Here is a 16,113-nt window from a genome sequence, read left to right as displayed (position 1 = left end):
TGACCGTGCTTGGGCGCAGTTGAAGTCCATGCAACTATAGCCCTTCTTCTTCACAACAAAACAAGACCTTTCAATTCAAGTAGACAAATCAACGCGCTGGCTAACCTTGGAATTATTCCACGATGATAATGTCCTATATAAGCAGCTACTCGACCGTACGAGAATGGACTCTACTCATCACGTTGAGAAACCCCAAACAGACCAACGATGGCATCTTCTCCTCAGCCGTCTACCGTGATCCAGATGTCTTCGCCGCAGACCAACAACAACGGCATAGTAGCAGCACCGCCGACGCCCAAGCTGGGTGGCGGAGCCGACGACGACTCATCACCAACAACGACGATCATGCCGGTGATGGCAGCAGCAGCAGGCACCGGGACAACAGCAGACAAGGTGATGGCAAGCGCGTCCAACCTAGCGCAGCTGCTGCCGACTGGCACGGTGCTCGCGTACCAGGCGCTGTCGCCGTCCTTCACCAACCACGGCGCCTGCACGGCGGCCAACCAGTGGCTGACGGCGGTCCTGGTGGGCGTCCTGGCGGGCTTCTCCCTCTTCTTCTCCTTCACGGACAGCGTCGTGGGCCGCGACGGCAAGCTCTACTACGGCGTGGCGACGCCGCGCGGGTTCAACGTGTTCAACTTCTCCGGCGAGGAGGAGGAGCGGGAGTGGGCGCTCGGCCAGCTCCGGCGGCTCCGGCTCCGCCCGCTCGACTACGTGCACGCCTTCTTCGCCGCCGTCGTGTTCGTCACCGTCGCGTTCAGCGACGTCGGGCTGCAGAAGTGCTTCTTCCCTGGCGCTGGTGAAAATACCAACGAGCTTCTCAAGAATCTCCCGCTCGGGACGGCGTTCCTGTCGAGCTTCGTGTTCTTGATCTTCCCGACCACAAGGAAGGGCATCGGATACAACGACACCACTCCGCACCAAAAGGCAACAGCAACATGAGAATGAGGGGCCGGTGTTTCAAAAGTTCTCATATGGTTCGTACGTCTTAATTAGGATACAGATGGTTCGAATACAATTCAAAATTTAGAATGTGTGATACAGTTTTGTACATTATATTACCGGCCCGTATATATATATTGGTTTATTAGTTTGTTCCTTTCAGAATTATAGATTTTGCGCTTATTCTTTTGCAGGGAAACTTAATTAGGTTTTATATATACTTGTATATGTAGGTAATATATAGGTACATGTTAGTTTGATATGTGTAAGTTTTCGTTCATTTATAAATATATACATGTTTGGAAAATACTGCATCATTTAAGAACAGAATTGCTATTTATCAACCGGTTGTTTTGGTTTCATGCGGCAACTGAATTCTAGGTCGTTGGATTTGGCACCTGCACAGGCACGATGCCACGATCCCTCACGGGCTGTGACATGCACCAACATGATTCTCTGTGAAACGATAGTGGTGGCACCAGGCGTAGACAATTCGGGCTCCAAAAGCCTAATTCCACTACAGCGGTCGTTCATTTAAAATGAACTCAACGAAACGATTTAACTCTGACATAGTGTAGGGGCATCCGCTGATTTCGTGCTGACGCCACTTTTAAAAAGCGAAACATTTATTTAAATTTGCTATAACTTTTAAACGGTTTATCCATTTTCAATTCTGTCTGCACCGGTGTTTTCTACGCGACGAGACAAACAAAACTAGATCCCACTTATATATGTTTTGAAAAACTTTATTTTAGTATAATTTATCTGTACTAAGTACTTATAACATATAAGTTATAACATATAAGTTATAACTATAACTTAGTTGCACAAGTTATACGAAAAAATTATGTACATAAATTGTGTTTTATAACTTTTGTGTTTCTAAATTGTAGTATAAGTTATAAGTTAACTCTTTCCCTTGTGCGTTAATAACTTTTTATGTTTGCACTGGCATAAGCTATAAGTTTAATTTATTCTTTTGTGTTTAATAACTTCTGTACATAGGTAGTTCTATATAACTTGTCTTATTTCATATAACTTTTGTACTCAACTTATGTGTTATAAGTTAGTACACATAAATTGCTACTAAAATATTTTTTTGAAAATAAATGCAATTAGGATCTATTTTTGTTCGTCTCGTCGCGTAGAACACGACGGGATCGTTCATTTATGTTTAATAACTCTTCGTAAATAAGTTGTGTTTTGATAACTCTTGAGTTTATGTTTTTCACATAAGTTATATATTATAAGTTAGTACGCATAAATTATTACTAGAAAAAATCTTTCAAATACATACAAGTGGGATCTAGTTTTATTCATCTTATCGTGTAGAACACACTGGTGCAGACAAAATTAAAAATAAATTTACCATTCAAAAGTTATAGTAATTTAAAATAAATATTTTCTTTTTCTCTGCATGCGTCAGCGCTGACATCAGCCTACGGGGGATGAGGGTGTGTGGAACGGAGAACCCAAAAGATAATGAAGCACGCCCGCGCCGTTCAAAATAGGTAAAAGTGGAATTAGTTTTTTTTTCTAAAAACGGAAATAAAAGTATGTCAGAAATTTGATCGCCAGGATCCATTTCAATGGACGTTCGCTATTTAATCTGGTCGAGAAAAGACACAGGGACATGTAGGGACTAGCTAGTGGGGGTTGTATATGGTATTTAACATTTGTGAACAATTTGACATATATTTTTATTGTGTAATTCATAGAAATAATTTATAAATTTTGTGAATAATTTGATATATATATTTTTATATCTGTGATTTATACAAATAAATTGAAATTTTTTTGAACATTGAAGTTTTGTTATCCTCAAATTACATCATTTTCTAATAAATTACATTGAAGAAATCATTAGACAGTGTAAAAATAGTTAAAAGACAATATAAATACATGCACAAAATTCGGTTGTTAGGAGGGACCAAAACAACCGAATGTCACCAAGACACATCCAAGAACTTTAAGAAATGTATGGCATCCAAGCACATTAAGAAATGGATGTTGAGAAATATGGTTGAAGTGGTATCAGTGGATTGTACGTACTCACTTTGGTGGATTTGTGCTTTTCTTTGGCTAAAGGATAATAAATTCTTCCAAAGCAATAAACCCTTGGTGCAACATCATGATTCATGACGACGTTGCATCCTTGCATTACCAACATGCAATGCGCTTAACAATATTTCGATTGTTGTAACAATGTTTCCAAAGATGGTCGTCCCATTCGGGCGTTTTTGTTGCCGCTGTGAGGCGTGTTGGAGCACTACTTCTGACTGACACACTCTACATGGGAGATGTTGCACACCAGAGACGTGATTGTTGTGGTTACTTTTGATTTGTGATCCATTTAATTTTATATACAATGTTTGTGTGCTCATGCACGTTACAGTGAGACCAGTGTCTACACGTGTGACAAGCCTTTTTATTTCAGCGCACGTCATGCTGCGAGATCATATGCAGTAATAAATAATAAAGAAATAAACAATAGTTTGAAATGGAAATTTATTTTTTAACATGAAAGGATTCTCCGTTACTCAAAAACTGACGTCAAATCGTTTGGCATGGAGTATTGAGCAGCCGCACAGATGCACAATTGCACATACCGATCGTCATATATATCCCAGGTAGCTGACGACAAAACAGGTAGCGATCAGTGCGTGCAACCAATCGCAACATCGAAAAAGCTGAAAAACCGTGACTTTCAGATGAAACAATGCAGCGAAATTGGAGGGAAAAAAATCGGACCTTGGAGGAGCTTCGTTGTTTCCGTGCAGGTTCTCCCAATCCAATGCCCAACGTCGGCATCGATGGATTCAGTCAACTCAACCTTTCTCGATCGGTCCAACTGTAGTAAAATTGTCGGTCATTCAGCAATATTTTTCTTTTACAAAAAGTCAACGAACAGTACTTTCAACCATGCCTTATCAGTCAAGCAAGACCTCCATCCTGCAATGCAATACAGTATGTTAAGATAAAATAAGAGAGAGAACAATAGACACATGTACCTTTTTACTTATAACTTTCTAATTTATTAAAATCTAATCCTATCCGTATGATTAAAGAGTATAATCTAAGTTTTTTTATAAAAAAATATGGTAAACACTTAATTATTTTTTTCTTCCATAACTTTATTTAAATATTTTTTTTTTGCTTCTCAAAGACACATCTCAAATGCAATACACTCTTGTCCCACAAGTGAGGGAGTACTTACTAGTAAACTGATAACTAGTCAACCAACGTACGTGCGCGTGGTGCGTGTGGTGTGGCCAGCCGTTCAGTGCAGGAGGCTTGGACCAAAGAAAACTCGGTAGTAGTAGTAGTACTCGGCGGTGTACACGCACGCGTCCTTCAATGGTGACCTGCGACGACCGTGGAGCCTTTCCGAAGACGTCGGAGACGGTGGCGCGCGGCGAGGAAGGATCCAGTCAAAGGTGACGATGGGCCGCTGGCCTCGTGCTAGCCACAAGTCCACACCACAACCTTGCTTTCAAGTGTTCACAACGTACGACGCTTCCTTATTTTTACCTTTCGTTTCCACATCGCTATATTATACTAGTAGCTGATAGAATCGAGCAATTGAAAGCCACGTAGTGCCATTGCGACGACGTCAATTTCAAAAAGGAAATGAGTTAATGACTTATTAGTAGTACTTATGACTATTTCTGACTTCAGTTCGTTAGAAATGTTGAATTAAGCGGTAATGATTCTATATAGTTTGTATCCTGTTATGTTTTGTTAGAACTAGTCCATTAACCTGTGCTTTTGTATGCGCTAGAATCTTATTAGGAGACATAACAAACGGCGGCACCAATCTAGATTTTGATATTTTCAATTTGGATCTTATCAATTGATACGGATTTTTCTCTCATTAATTTAAGTTTACACCCTTGTGCTTAATGTATCTTTGTTAACTCCTTTGGATTTTATGAAAAATAAATATTTCATGTCATAAGCTGCACTTTTAAATAAAGTACAATCATAGTATAAATGGTCGTATATTTTCTGATTTTTTGTGAGAATTCCTATAATTTATCTTGTTTTTTTTTGGCATATCCCATAACAATTAACATGGAGGCTCCACTGTGGACATCTAGTCAAAATATTTAGGATTTTTTCTCTAGCATGATACATATTTAGTTAAAAGACAAGTTATATAAGCACTTGTGTATGTTAGCTTTCCACTTTTGATCTTATTGGTAGTTGCTGTTCTTTTTATTCACATGTTACGTTCAACTCTAGTGTTTATTGTACATTTGTTCAATTTTTTTTTTTACTAAAAACATTACAGGCCCTAGCAGGCTACACTTTTAATTAATGACTACAATGTTATAAGCAATCATTTCAGATGGGAACCATGACACTCGAAATATTAAAATTGCTATATTGAAGAATTGTGTGTGTATGTATAAATTTACTTAAAAACATCTTGTAAAATTTATTGTCATGAGGTAATTCCAAGGAAAGATCTCGCCTAGCACAGATATCGTATTCAAGCAGATTTCAAGTTAGGGCCGGTTGACCAGTAGTAGCAGAAAGTTCCTGCATGTCCATTCATTCTTGAACATATGTGAGTAGCAGACAAATCAACGCGCCAAACTTCCACAAGGATTCACCTATAATAAACATCAACTCTCCCGCACGAATGAACAAGACCACACGCGCGATCCAGATTCCAGAGTCCAGAGAAGTACTACACCTAGACCCAGCACACATGTTACGTAGTAAGAGTACATTAATGGCATCTCTTCCTCCTTCGGTCACCGTGATCCAGATGACATCTCAGACCAACGACGACAGAGTACCGCCGGCGATGCCAAAGGGTGCGGATGACGGCTCTACAACCATGGCAGCCAACCGGACAGCGGCGGACAAGGTGATGTCAAGCGCGGCGAACCTGGCACAGCTCCTTCCGACGGGCACGGTGCTGGCGTACCAGGCGCTGTCCCCGTCCTTCACCAACACCAACCATGGGACGTGCCTTCCCGCCAACAAGTGGCTCACGGCCACGCTGGTCGCCGTCCTCGCCGCCTTCTCCCTCCTCTTCTCCTTCACCGACAGCGTCGTCGGCCGAGACAGCAAGCTCTACTACGGCGTGGCGACGCCGCACGGGTTCAACGTCTTCAACTTCTCGGGCGAGGAGGAGGAGCGGGAGTGGGCGCTCGGCGAGCTCCAGAAACTGCGCCTTCAGCCGCTGGACTACGTGCACGCCGTCGTTGCTGCCGTGGTGTTCCTCACCGTGGCGTTCAGCGACGCTGGCCTCCAGAGGTGCTTCTTCCCCAACGCTAGCAACAACACCAGCGAGCTTCTCAAGAACCTGCCTCTAGGGATGGCCTTCCTATCAAGCTTTGTCTACATGATCTTCCCAACAAAACGGAAGGGCATTGGATACAACGATACAACTCCTGGCAAAAAGGCATGAAGCCAGTCACTCAAAAAGTTCAGATGTAAAACTGGACATATATATAGTTAGAAATGACACGAATTCCTTGCACGTATATAAATACATATTTTGTTGTATCATTCTTTTCCTATATGATTAGTAGGTGCAGTAATTAAAGATGCAAGGAATGGAACATGTAGCGACAAGATGGTGTGTGGAATATGTTTACTTGTTCTTCTAATTGAAAATGTCAACCACATGTCACGGCGAACGTCAAAAAGCTTGTAGTTGCTAATATCTTCTCTGCTGCAGCCCGGTGGGAGCTTTGGAAACTAAGGAACGGTTTGTTTTTTCAGGAGTACATGAAACGATTTGAAGTCCTTGCTTCTGAAAATTGCAGTCATGGCTCAGGACTGGGGTGATTGGTACTCTGCCCACCGGACCAACATTCAGAGTTCAACTCTAAACTTGCCAAACTGAGGCCTTGTTTAGTTCCCAAATTTTTTTGGTTTTCAGGACTGTAGCATTTTCGTTTTTATTTGATAAATATTGTCCAATCATGGAGTAACTAGGCTTAAAAGATTCATCTCACGATTTACATGTAAACTGTGCAATTAGTTTTTATTTTCGTTTATATTTAGTGCTCCATGCATGTGTCGCAAGATTCGATGTGATGGAGAATCTTGAAAAGTTTTTGGTTTTTGTGGTGAACTAAACAAGGCCTGAGAAGAATTGCAGCAAGCCCAGCAAGATTTACTTGCTGATGCAATAGAACACAGGGAGAAGCTTCTTATTTCAGAACGCTACAAACTGGAAAGACAACTTCCTGCCGGCCGAAGCAGAAGAGGTGCATCCTTCAAGGCTATGGGTATCCTGGGAGATGTGAGCGAGGCTGGGTTCTGGTTTCGTGAAATGTTTCTAGTTGGGTTCTAAACTGTTTATGTTTTCTTTTCTAGACGGTAAGATGTGGTCCATCTATCTAGATGCTGTAAAACGTTTTTTGTCTTGGTTAAGGCAGGGACTTGGCCCTATAACTCTAAAAATATTATAGGATTTATTAGCTCCACTTACGAAGAGCTTGAGGTAGGGACTAAGAGGTGCAGCAGTGTTGCTGCCAAGGTCGCAGAACCACATGGCCACCATAGTGTAAGTGATCAAAATACTTAACAATAATGACAGACAACAGTCGAGAATACCTTTGCACAATCATGTAGAACCATTTTGTTGCCATCAACAGGCTCCAAGCTAAGCACCATTAAAGGCAGTTCCATTATCTAGTGAGGCACCATCATCTTCATGATAAACAACATATCATAAGGCCTAATTTGAAACAACAGATCGTTAAAATAAATATAGGTAAGGCATGAAACTGCAGATTAGTTAAGTGAGGCTGCGGTGAGGTGGTAAAAGGAAATGATAAAGCTGGAGAAGCCTGAATAGATTCTGTCATGTTTCTAAAAAAAAAAGAGAGAGAGATTCTGTCCAGCATTCAGAAACAGTTGATTCTTTTAACACAACAAACTCCTGATGGTAGCTCACATATACAGTAGTGCTTAGTGCATTTGACAGTGCTGTGAAATAGCTTTTAATTGATCCATCACCCAGACGACTTCAATATCACTGTCCTTAAAGCCAACTATATTCCAGGCTCTAGCACATAAAAAGGGCCAATATAATGCGAGCAGTGCATTCACGACGATCATATGATATAGTAATAGTATTAGGTTAGATCATGATCAATTTCTGACAGGAGAACTACACTAAAGACGTTAATTAATTCTTATGCAATATTCTCAGATATCCAGGTATCTCCAAAACTAAAACTGCCCGAATATTTTTGTTTCTCTGGCTACATGATAGGGAGACATTACATTTCATGATTCTCCTGTGCTCTAATGGAGTAGCGAATAAGGTCAGTTACCATAGAATATTTGTATGAGTTCAAAATCTAAGACAGAAGAGAAATGGCATCGAGTGAAAGACACTACCTCAAGTTCCAGTTTACGAACTGCCTCCCTTGTAGTCTCAGCCATTGGACTTCTTTGAACCTCAAAAATTAAAGCAGCAACAGCAACTTATGGTTATACCGTTATAGCAGAAAGAAACAGCATATCATTAGCTGAGAGCTACTCTAAATGTATCCCTATGCATAACTGCAGATGTAATAGCCCAGATGATTTATTAACCGCTCATTAAGCTCCCCCATTGCAAGTATCACAGCAGCATTGTTAACTCAGCCTCGTCGTCCTTAATGCCACAGTGATGGTCACTGCAGCGAATCAAAAATCCAGGATGGATCTGCAAGCAGCGGTGGGTCCAGAGACTGCAGAGGCTGTGGTGGGGCCAGAGATAGTAGGAGTCAGCGATGGGAGCAAAGACAGGTGGCGGAGGCATGGGAGCTGCACTGGTAGCGAGCTCCAGTGCTATTGCCAAGACATGGTCTCCACCACTTTTTGCCAAACAGGACATCAGCAGCAGTACTCTTCAGATCAAGCAACATATCATCTTCAGAATAGTTCATCCAGAAAATCAAGTATGCATGTATATTTTGGAGATCTTGTCATGGAAAGAAGCTTTCCTACAAAATTGTACTGGTAGCACTATATAGGATATGCTATCCTATGTTCAAATAAACCAATGAATGATAGAACATCACCAATAATCACCACAGGAGCATATTCCTTCATCAAAATGGTGAAAGCGATTGATATCTCTAACGACGATTTCCCGTTGAACTATTTTAGATATAACCTTAAACACGGTATGGCAGTCCAAGCAGGAACGCAAATTCTTCATTATCCGTATTGGATGGCCAGGAGGTGTCATAGAAAGGCCATATGCTAAAGCCAGCCTCTCACTATGGACCCATAGCATGCGAGCTTTTTCTTCCTCATCCACGTCATGCAATACTACATTTATGTCTGGAACATAACCTTCCCTACTAGCCTTCAGGTTTAGCCATTCCAGCATTGCATTTATTATCCGCATATCTGGATGATCTGCTGATCCCACTGAAAAGGCATGAACTTCCCCCTTGATCTCAACCCAACTAAGACCAACCTCTTTCTTTACACCTATGTTTCTCATTGATTTCCTCAAAAGAGCAACTTGATCCAAAATTCCGGCTGCAGCATACATATTTGACAGTAATACATAGGTTGTCTCGTCCTGTGGTTCAATCTCAAGCACCTTCTCTGCTGAAAATTTTCCCAGAGCTACATTCTTATGAACTACACATGAGCTAAGCAAAGCTCGCCAAACCATAGGAGATGGTGTTGAAGGAATATCCCCAATAAACTTTAAAGCATCATTTAGACGGCCAGCACGTCCCAGAAGCCTAACAATGCAAGTGTAATGATCCATAGATGGTTTGATTCTATGGTCCATCGTCATAGAGTTAAACAGAGAGAGTCCTTGATTGACTAAGCCTGTGCTACCGCAGACGGACAGAAGAGCAACAAAAGTGACATCATTTGGCTTTGTATCACTTTTATTCATCCTGTTGAAAAGTTCCAGAGCATCTGTGGCTCGTCCATGGAGAGCATATCCTGAGATTATGGCATTCCATGAAACTACATCACATTGTATTATAGATTCAAATACCTTCAGAGCGTCCCTAATGCATCCACACTTGGCATATGTATCAATCAGTGAATTGCAAACAATTGTGTCATTATTGAATGTGGATTTCTCAATCAAGCTGTGAATTTGGACAGTATGTTTGATGGATGCTGTATTTGCACAAGCCCGGAGCACACTGGAGAACGTAACTTGAGTTGAGAGCACATGCGCAGCACGCATTTCCTGGAACACACTCAAAGCATCTTCTGCAAAACCAGACTGACAGTAGCCAACAATAATTGTGTTCCAGCTCACCTCATTGGCATCCCGTAATGACCTGAAGATCTCAAGTGAATTTTCCATATTTCTGCATTTCGCATACACATCCATTAGTGCATTGCCAACAAATAGTTCAGACTCATAGCCTAACTTTATAACAAGGTTATGAATTTGCTGGCCCAGATCCAAAAAGGCGACATTAGCACAAGCCTGCAGAACACCGGACAAACTAAACTCATTTGGCACAACAGAAGACCGCATCATTCTGAGGAACATCTCAAATGCCTGTTCATTCTGATAGCTCTGAGCATAACGGGATATCAGAAAGCTCCAGAGTATGACATCGTCATGGGGAATAATCTCAAAAACAGTGCGGGCATCCTCAATGTATCCACATTTGGCATACATGTCAAGCAAGGCGCCACCAACATGAGGTTCAGTATCACAAAGTGTTTTGACTGCGCAACCATGGATGCCCTTGCCTAGCACAGCAGATGACAGGCAAACTGCAGCTTTGAGCACACTGGTAAGCACAAACGGATTAGGCTTGGCACCTGCCATCCTCATTTTGGAGAAAGTATTAAGCGCATCCTCTGGTATGTCATTCTCAGAATAGCAAGAAACCATGGCCGTCCAAGTGACAGCATCCTTCCAGATGATCCCATCGAACACGCACCTCGCATGACTGACAGCCCCACAAAGCGAGTAGGCATCAATCAGCGATGACCCAACAAAGGCGTTCCTGTCGTGGCCCAACTTGCATGCACAGGCGTGGATGCAGCAGGTAAGCCCAGGAGCATCCATAGCGACCAGCACCTTCAGGATCGTGGTGAGCACGAAATGGTTCACCTCGTGGCCTTCCCTCTGCAGCCTTCGGAACAGCCCCGCGGCCTCCTCAAACCCCCCACGCAGAGCGTAGCCCTGCACGAGCGTGACGAAGGACACCATGTTCCGCTCCGGCATTCCGTCGAACAGCCTACGCGCGGCGGCCAGTGGGCCGAGCTTCGCGTAGAGGTTGAGGAGGACGTTGGCGCAGAAGGTGTCCAGCTGCGCCACTCCTCCGCGCTGCACGACACGCGCGTGCACGGCGCGGCCGGCGCGGGCGTCACCACGAGCGATGCAGCGCTGCAGGAGCCTTGCGCACGCGTAGGAGTCGAGCTTGGGGAGCGCGAGCGACGCGAGCTCGTCGTCCAGCCACTGCAGCGCTGCGTTGGCGGCCAGGTTACGGCGGAGCGGGACATTGGGTTGTGAGAAGGTTGGCAGGAGGCGGCGGCAGCGGCTGGGGATCATCCGGCGGCAGCGGTGGAGCCAGGATTTTGAAGCTGGGGCCTGAGAACGGGATTCGACTTCTCTTGGGTGGCCGTTTTGGCACAGGCGCTGGAGCGAGATTCGACTTCGCTTGACGGGAAAATTTGTTTTAAAAAAAAGAATACGGGAAAATTTTCCCTTTCTTCATACCTAATTCAATTTTTACATCTTTTTAAAATATTCAAACATGATATTTTGGTTATTGCGTGTACTTTTATATATTTAGATGATTTTAGGTAAAAAAATTGTTAAAAAATAATATTACACAAGATCGGAGTTTAAACTCAATCAAGTCTACAAACTATGTGTACAAGGTTGATAAGCCATGGCAGAAAGTACTATGACTGATTTATTGTGAAAGAAAAACACTGCTAAATGGCTGGCAGATTCGGTTTAATTCGACTCTTGCTTTCTCTAGTGATGGGTCAATTTCTCGTGCAAGCAGCCGTGTGTACACGAATAAAAAACATCATGCAAAGCGTCTCAGTCTCTAGTCTCTCTTGGTGTCTCTCTCAGACTTTTTTTAATCATGACGAGCCGATGTAAGAATATGAGCCAACTTCTTCTCTCTCCTTCATTGAGTCGATTAGTGCACTTGTATGAATTTGATTCATCGTGGTCCAGCTAGGATCGTGAGTCGTTTTTGCCTTGCCACTGGATCGAGAAGCCCTTAGGTTCAGTCCTTCTAACTGAATGCCACTAAAATATGTAGTCTATCAAAGAGCATAAGTGAAAAATAAAGAAGAGAGAGAGATAGTGATTCTAGTATATATTGTTGTGGTTTGCAACCTTAGGATAATCGACTCATCAACAAGGTCGTGGCCAAGCCTCCTCCTTGACTTCATCCTACATGTCGCCTCCTCTCAACGTATAGCTTTAGTCCCTCATAGGCACCAACTCTAAACCACCAAGTCAGTCAACATTCCATCTCACTATTCTTGTACATGTTAGTCACAAATACTTGTATTCATCGATCATCAAAAACCTATTTTTGCCACACTAAGGTCTAGATGCATTCAATGGCTCGAGGAGAACAAAGACATATTCTACTTCTAAGTGCATCCTGACACCAAGTACGCGCTTAAAATCTATATAAAATCCTTACCTTTCATGATTATTCTTTGCATTCATACTTATGTGGACATGGACCTCATCAATATGACCAATCAATGTAAATAAATTATGCAAAACACATATTAGTCTCAATAACTTATTTCTATCATTAGTAAACCCTAAATTGGTGTCTCAATTCGTTCACTAGGAACAAAAAGTTAGCAGAGGATAGGGTCCCATCTATAAGGAAAATGGCACCTAGCATATGTGCCATATGTGGTTTTGGTCACTGAATGACAGCATGATCAAAATGGACTAATATTGTCTGCTAGTATATAAGATTTTAGTTCATTTAGATGCAAGGATGGTTTGGACAAATAAAACCTGAAGATCAAGTGATCAACACCTCATAAAAGACCAAGGAGTACTATTGAATATCATAGAAGATATGCTTGAATTCCAAGACATCAAATAGAAAAAGCTCGGATGAGGCACTGTCAGCACTTACAAGAGCATATTCAACACCCATTACGTTGACCAAGTTTTATTATCCTTAAGGAAAATTGAACGTTAAACCTTGTATAATTTGGTAGGGTGAGCAGTGGCTTGCATATATGCAAAAATTTTAATTAATATTATTTTTAGCATTATCGACACACTACAACTTGAGGATGTAAAGGGTAGTGCACTGTAGTCGTTATACTATTGCGTAGCGTATCGCAACAAGTACGCATATAGTAAAAAGATATCTTAGATTATAAATTAATATAGTTAGATTAGTCTTAGTTACTTAGATTTCTTTAAATTTGTTATGTACTTTTTTCGTCATTCTAAATTATAAGACTATATAAGACGTTTGAAGCTCTTTTCACCGTATTTGTACGTACTGAAAGTCAAATTATAGGGCATCGGCCCAGCGTGGCTGAGGAGTGAGCAGCAATGAACTAGTGTTGGAGCCCGAACCACGAGCACGAGGCCTACGACGCCGGCGCGGCAGGCAGCTTAGGGCCCTGCCATCGGCGCATCACCGGATAATGGTCCTGTTTAGATTGGAGATGAAATTTTTTTAGATGTCACATCGGATGTGTCGGAAGGATGTCGGGAGGGGTTTTTAAAAACTAATAAAAAAACAAATTACATAGCTCATCAGAAAACTACAAGACAAATCTATTAAGTATAATTAATCTATTATTAGCACATGTGAGTTACTGTAGCACTTAAGGCTAATTATGGAGTAACTAGGTTTAAAAGATTCGTCTCACGTTTTTCAATCAAACTGTGTAATTAGTTTATTTTTTATGTACGTTTAATGTTCCATGTATGTGTTCAAAGATTCGATAGGATGGACGAAAAAAATTTAGGTGGGCGAATCGAAAGTTCCAAACGATGGATCCATAAACCATCATGCATGGTTGGCGGTTTGGCGCGCTCGTGCGAGCACGATCCAGAGCCAACCGTGCAAACCAGCGGACAGCATGATTCCACTCACTTGCACCACGCAGTGGCCAGATAGCGGAAATCTGCAGGGAAAAAAAAAAAAAGCGGTCGCCCACCACCACGATATATATCCGTCGTCCATCGCAGCGACGGGCACCAGCAGCGTCCCCGAAAAACAGAACAGCCTTTGCGCTTTACAGGCAGCACGGACGGCGGGACGGGCGCTGCTCGCGATCCACGGCTCATTGGCTCCACTCCCGCACACCCACACCCCACGCTAACGGAAAAGGCTAGTCGGAGTCCCCGAATTCCCGACGCCGAACGGCCGAAGAGAGAGAAAAAAAAGCGCAGAGGATTTGATGATTAAGGCCTTGTTTAAATCTAGTATTTTTTTTAGATTTAGACACGGTAATACTTTCATTTGTATTTGGTAATTATTATTTAAATTATAGATTATAAGTAGGTTTAAAAGATTCGTCTTGCAAATTAAACCTGAACTAAATAGGCTTATGTGCCGTAAGATTTGATTTGATGACTAAGGTCTTGTTTAGTTCCTAAAAAATTTTGCAAATTTTTTTAGATTTTTCGTCATATCGAATCTTTAGACGTATGCATAAAGTATTAAATATAGATAAAAATAAAAACTAATTGCACAGTTTGGTCGGAATTAATAAGATAATTTTTTTGAGTTTAGTTAGTTTATAATTGGATAATATTTGTCAAATATAAACGAAATTGCTACAGTGTTGATTTCCTAAATTTTTTTTAAAACTAAACAAGGCCTGAAGATGGGTGCGGGCCAGGCCAATTCACAGCGGTAGTCGGCAGATCGATCACGCTAACCGCTGGAGCGTCGGGCCAGTGACCACAATCGTCCACAGTGTCGTCAAGACTCCGCGGGAGGAGACAGATCGAGGGCCACGTCACGAGGACGGTAACGACTTTAGGGTAGGCGCGGCGCCGCCGCGAGGCGAGCGTCACAGTGACTCGGGCGGCCGGCGCGATCGGACCGGTCGAAACGCGGCAGCCCCGGTCCCATGCATCAGCCGCGGCCAACAACTGTGCCGTGGTGGTGCCGATCGAGCTCCAACTCCAACCAACGGGCGTGCCAGCCGCGGGAGGCCTCGCCATTGGTTGGACGTCGATGTGCTGGGACCGAGGCCGCGGGAGAAAATGGTCGACGCGGTGCACCGCACCGGACGGAGGAGGTGGACGGCCGGGCGCCGGACGGATCGGGGCGGAGAAAAGGTTCGTCGCGGGCCCACTGACTGAGCTCGGACGGAAATGAAGAAAAGGGTACGGCCACACAAGTTCGTGTCTAGCACTGCCTGCAGTCCTGCTTGTTGTTTTGACATGTGTGGGTGCTCGTAACGTGGGTCCGACGTGTCATCGAGAAGGCGGGGTGCTTGTGATACGTTCAGTTCAGGCGTTCAGCGGCGGGGCATGGAACGGAACAAGCGCTAATCATTCGTTTGGTATTTGGGTGTGCTAATGCTACACGAACACAGGAAATGCACCTTAAGGTAAGATATGTACCAGCACTATACACCTCTTTTGTGGCTCACAAACTATGAGTCTGTCCTACATTTATCTATATCTATATCTCTATCAATAGTTATAGCTATATCTAATATTAAAGAGCAAATTATTTTTTTTCGTGTGTTTTTTACTTATCAAACTACCCTCGTATCCACCATGGCCTTGTTTAGTTTCCCAAAAATTTTGCAAAACTTTTCGGATTCCCCGTCACATCGAATCTTTAGACGTATATGTATACTTTATAGTTTCGAAATACAGGTGGCTTTATTAAAAAAACAAAACAAAATACTCTCCAACTCAAATTGTCACAAATATAACACCATAACTCCCTATACCAGCAGCCGTTGAAGGGTCGAGATGGCGGACTAGAGGGGGGGTGAATAGTCCTTTCTAAAACTTATCGCTCCGGCTAACCGAAACAAATGTGGAATTAAAACTATCGGTCTAGCCAAGACTACACCCCTCTATCTAAGTTCTCTAGCACCTTGAAAAGATTCTAAACAAGTAAGCAAGGTGCTACCTTAGCAAGAGCTCGCCTATACAATTCTAGGAGCAAGGTCACACAAACCTATGCAACTAGTACTTTGCAAACCGGGGAAGCTCCTACA

The 16,113-nt window shown here is 42.7% G+C and overlaps 3 protein-coding genes across 3 annotated transcripts; 2 read left to right on the top strand and 1 right to left on the bottom strand.

Moving 5' to 3' along the window:
* On the top strand, positions 188 to 1,098 carry LOC110431335. Its single transcript, XM_021450367.1, has one exon. It carries the CDS (start codon positions 208 to 210, stop codon positions 940 to 942), a length of 735 nt encoding a protein of 244 aa, XP_021306042.1. The 5' UTR covers positions 188 to 207; the 3' UTR covers positions 943 to 1,098.
* LOC8065549 (putative pentatricopeptide repeat-containing protein At5g13230, mitochondrial) lies at positions 5,475 to 11,580 on the bottom strand. Its single transcript, XM_002436727.2, has 3 exons — positions 8,317 to 11,580; positions 7,525 to 7,648; positions 5,475 to 6,350 (listed from the first exon to the last, which is right to left on the bottom strand). Exon 1 carries the CDS (start codon positions 11,456 to 11,458, stop codon positions 8,981 to 8,983), a length of 2,478 nt encoding a protein of 825 aa, XP_002436772.1. The 5' UTR covers positions 11,459 to 11,580; the 3' UTR covers positions 5,475 to 6,350; positions 7,525 to 7,648; positions 8,317 to 8,980.
* LOC8058631 lies at positions 5,482 to 6,451 on the top strand. The gene has a single exon (XM_002438085.2). The coding sequence runs from the start codon at positions 5,591 to 5,593 to the stop codon at positions 6,365 to 6,367; it is 777 nt and encodes a 258-aa protein (XP_002438130.1). The 5' UTR covers positions 5,482 to 5,590; the 3' UTR covers positions 6,368 to 6,451.

Source organism: Sorghum bicolor, chromosome 10 (assembly GCF_000003195.3).
Source record: "Sorghum bicolor cultivar BTx623 chromosome 10, Sorghum_bicolor_NCBIv3, whole genome shotgun sequence".
NCBI classification, from domain to species: Eukaryota; Viridiplantae; Streptophyta; class Magnoliopsida; order Poales; family Poaceae; genus Sorghum; species Sorghum bicolor.
The sequence above is the reverse complement of the archived record's forward strand: the minus strand, read 5'-3'. Positions and strand labels throughout refer to the sequence as shown.

Coding starts and splice junctions, on each gene's coding strand:
- LOC8058631 (XM_002438085.2), top strand. CDS start 5,591: ATGAACAAGACCACACGCGCGATCCAGATTCCAGAGTCCAGAGAAGTA.
- LOC110431335 (XM_021450367.1), top strand. CDS start 208: ATGGCATCTTCTCCTCAGCCGTCTACCGTGATCCAGATGTCTTCGCCG.
- LOC8065549 (XM_002436727.2), bottom strand. CDS start 11,458: ATGATCCCCAGCCGCTGCCGCCGCCTCCTGCCAACCTTCTCACAACCC.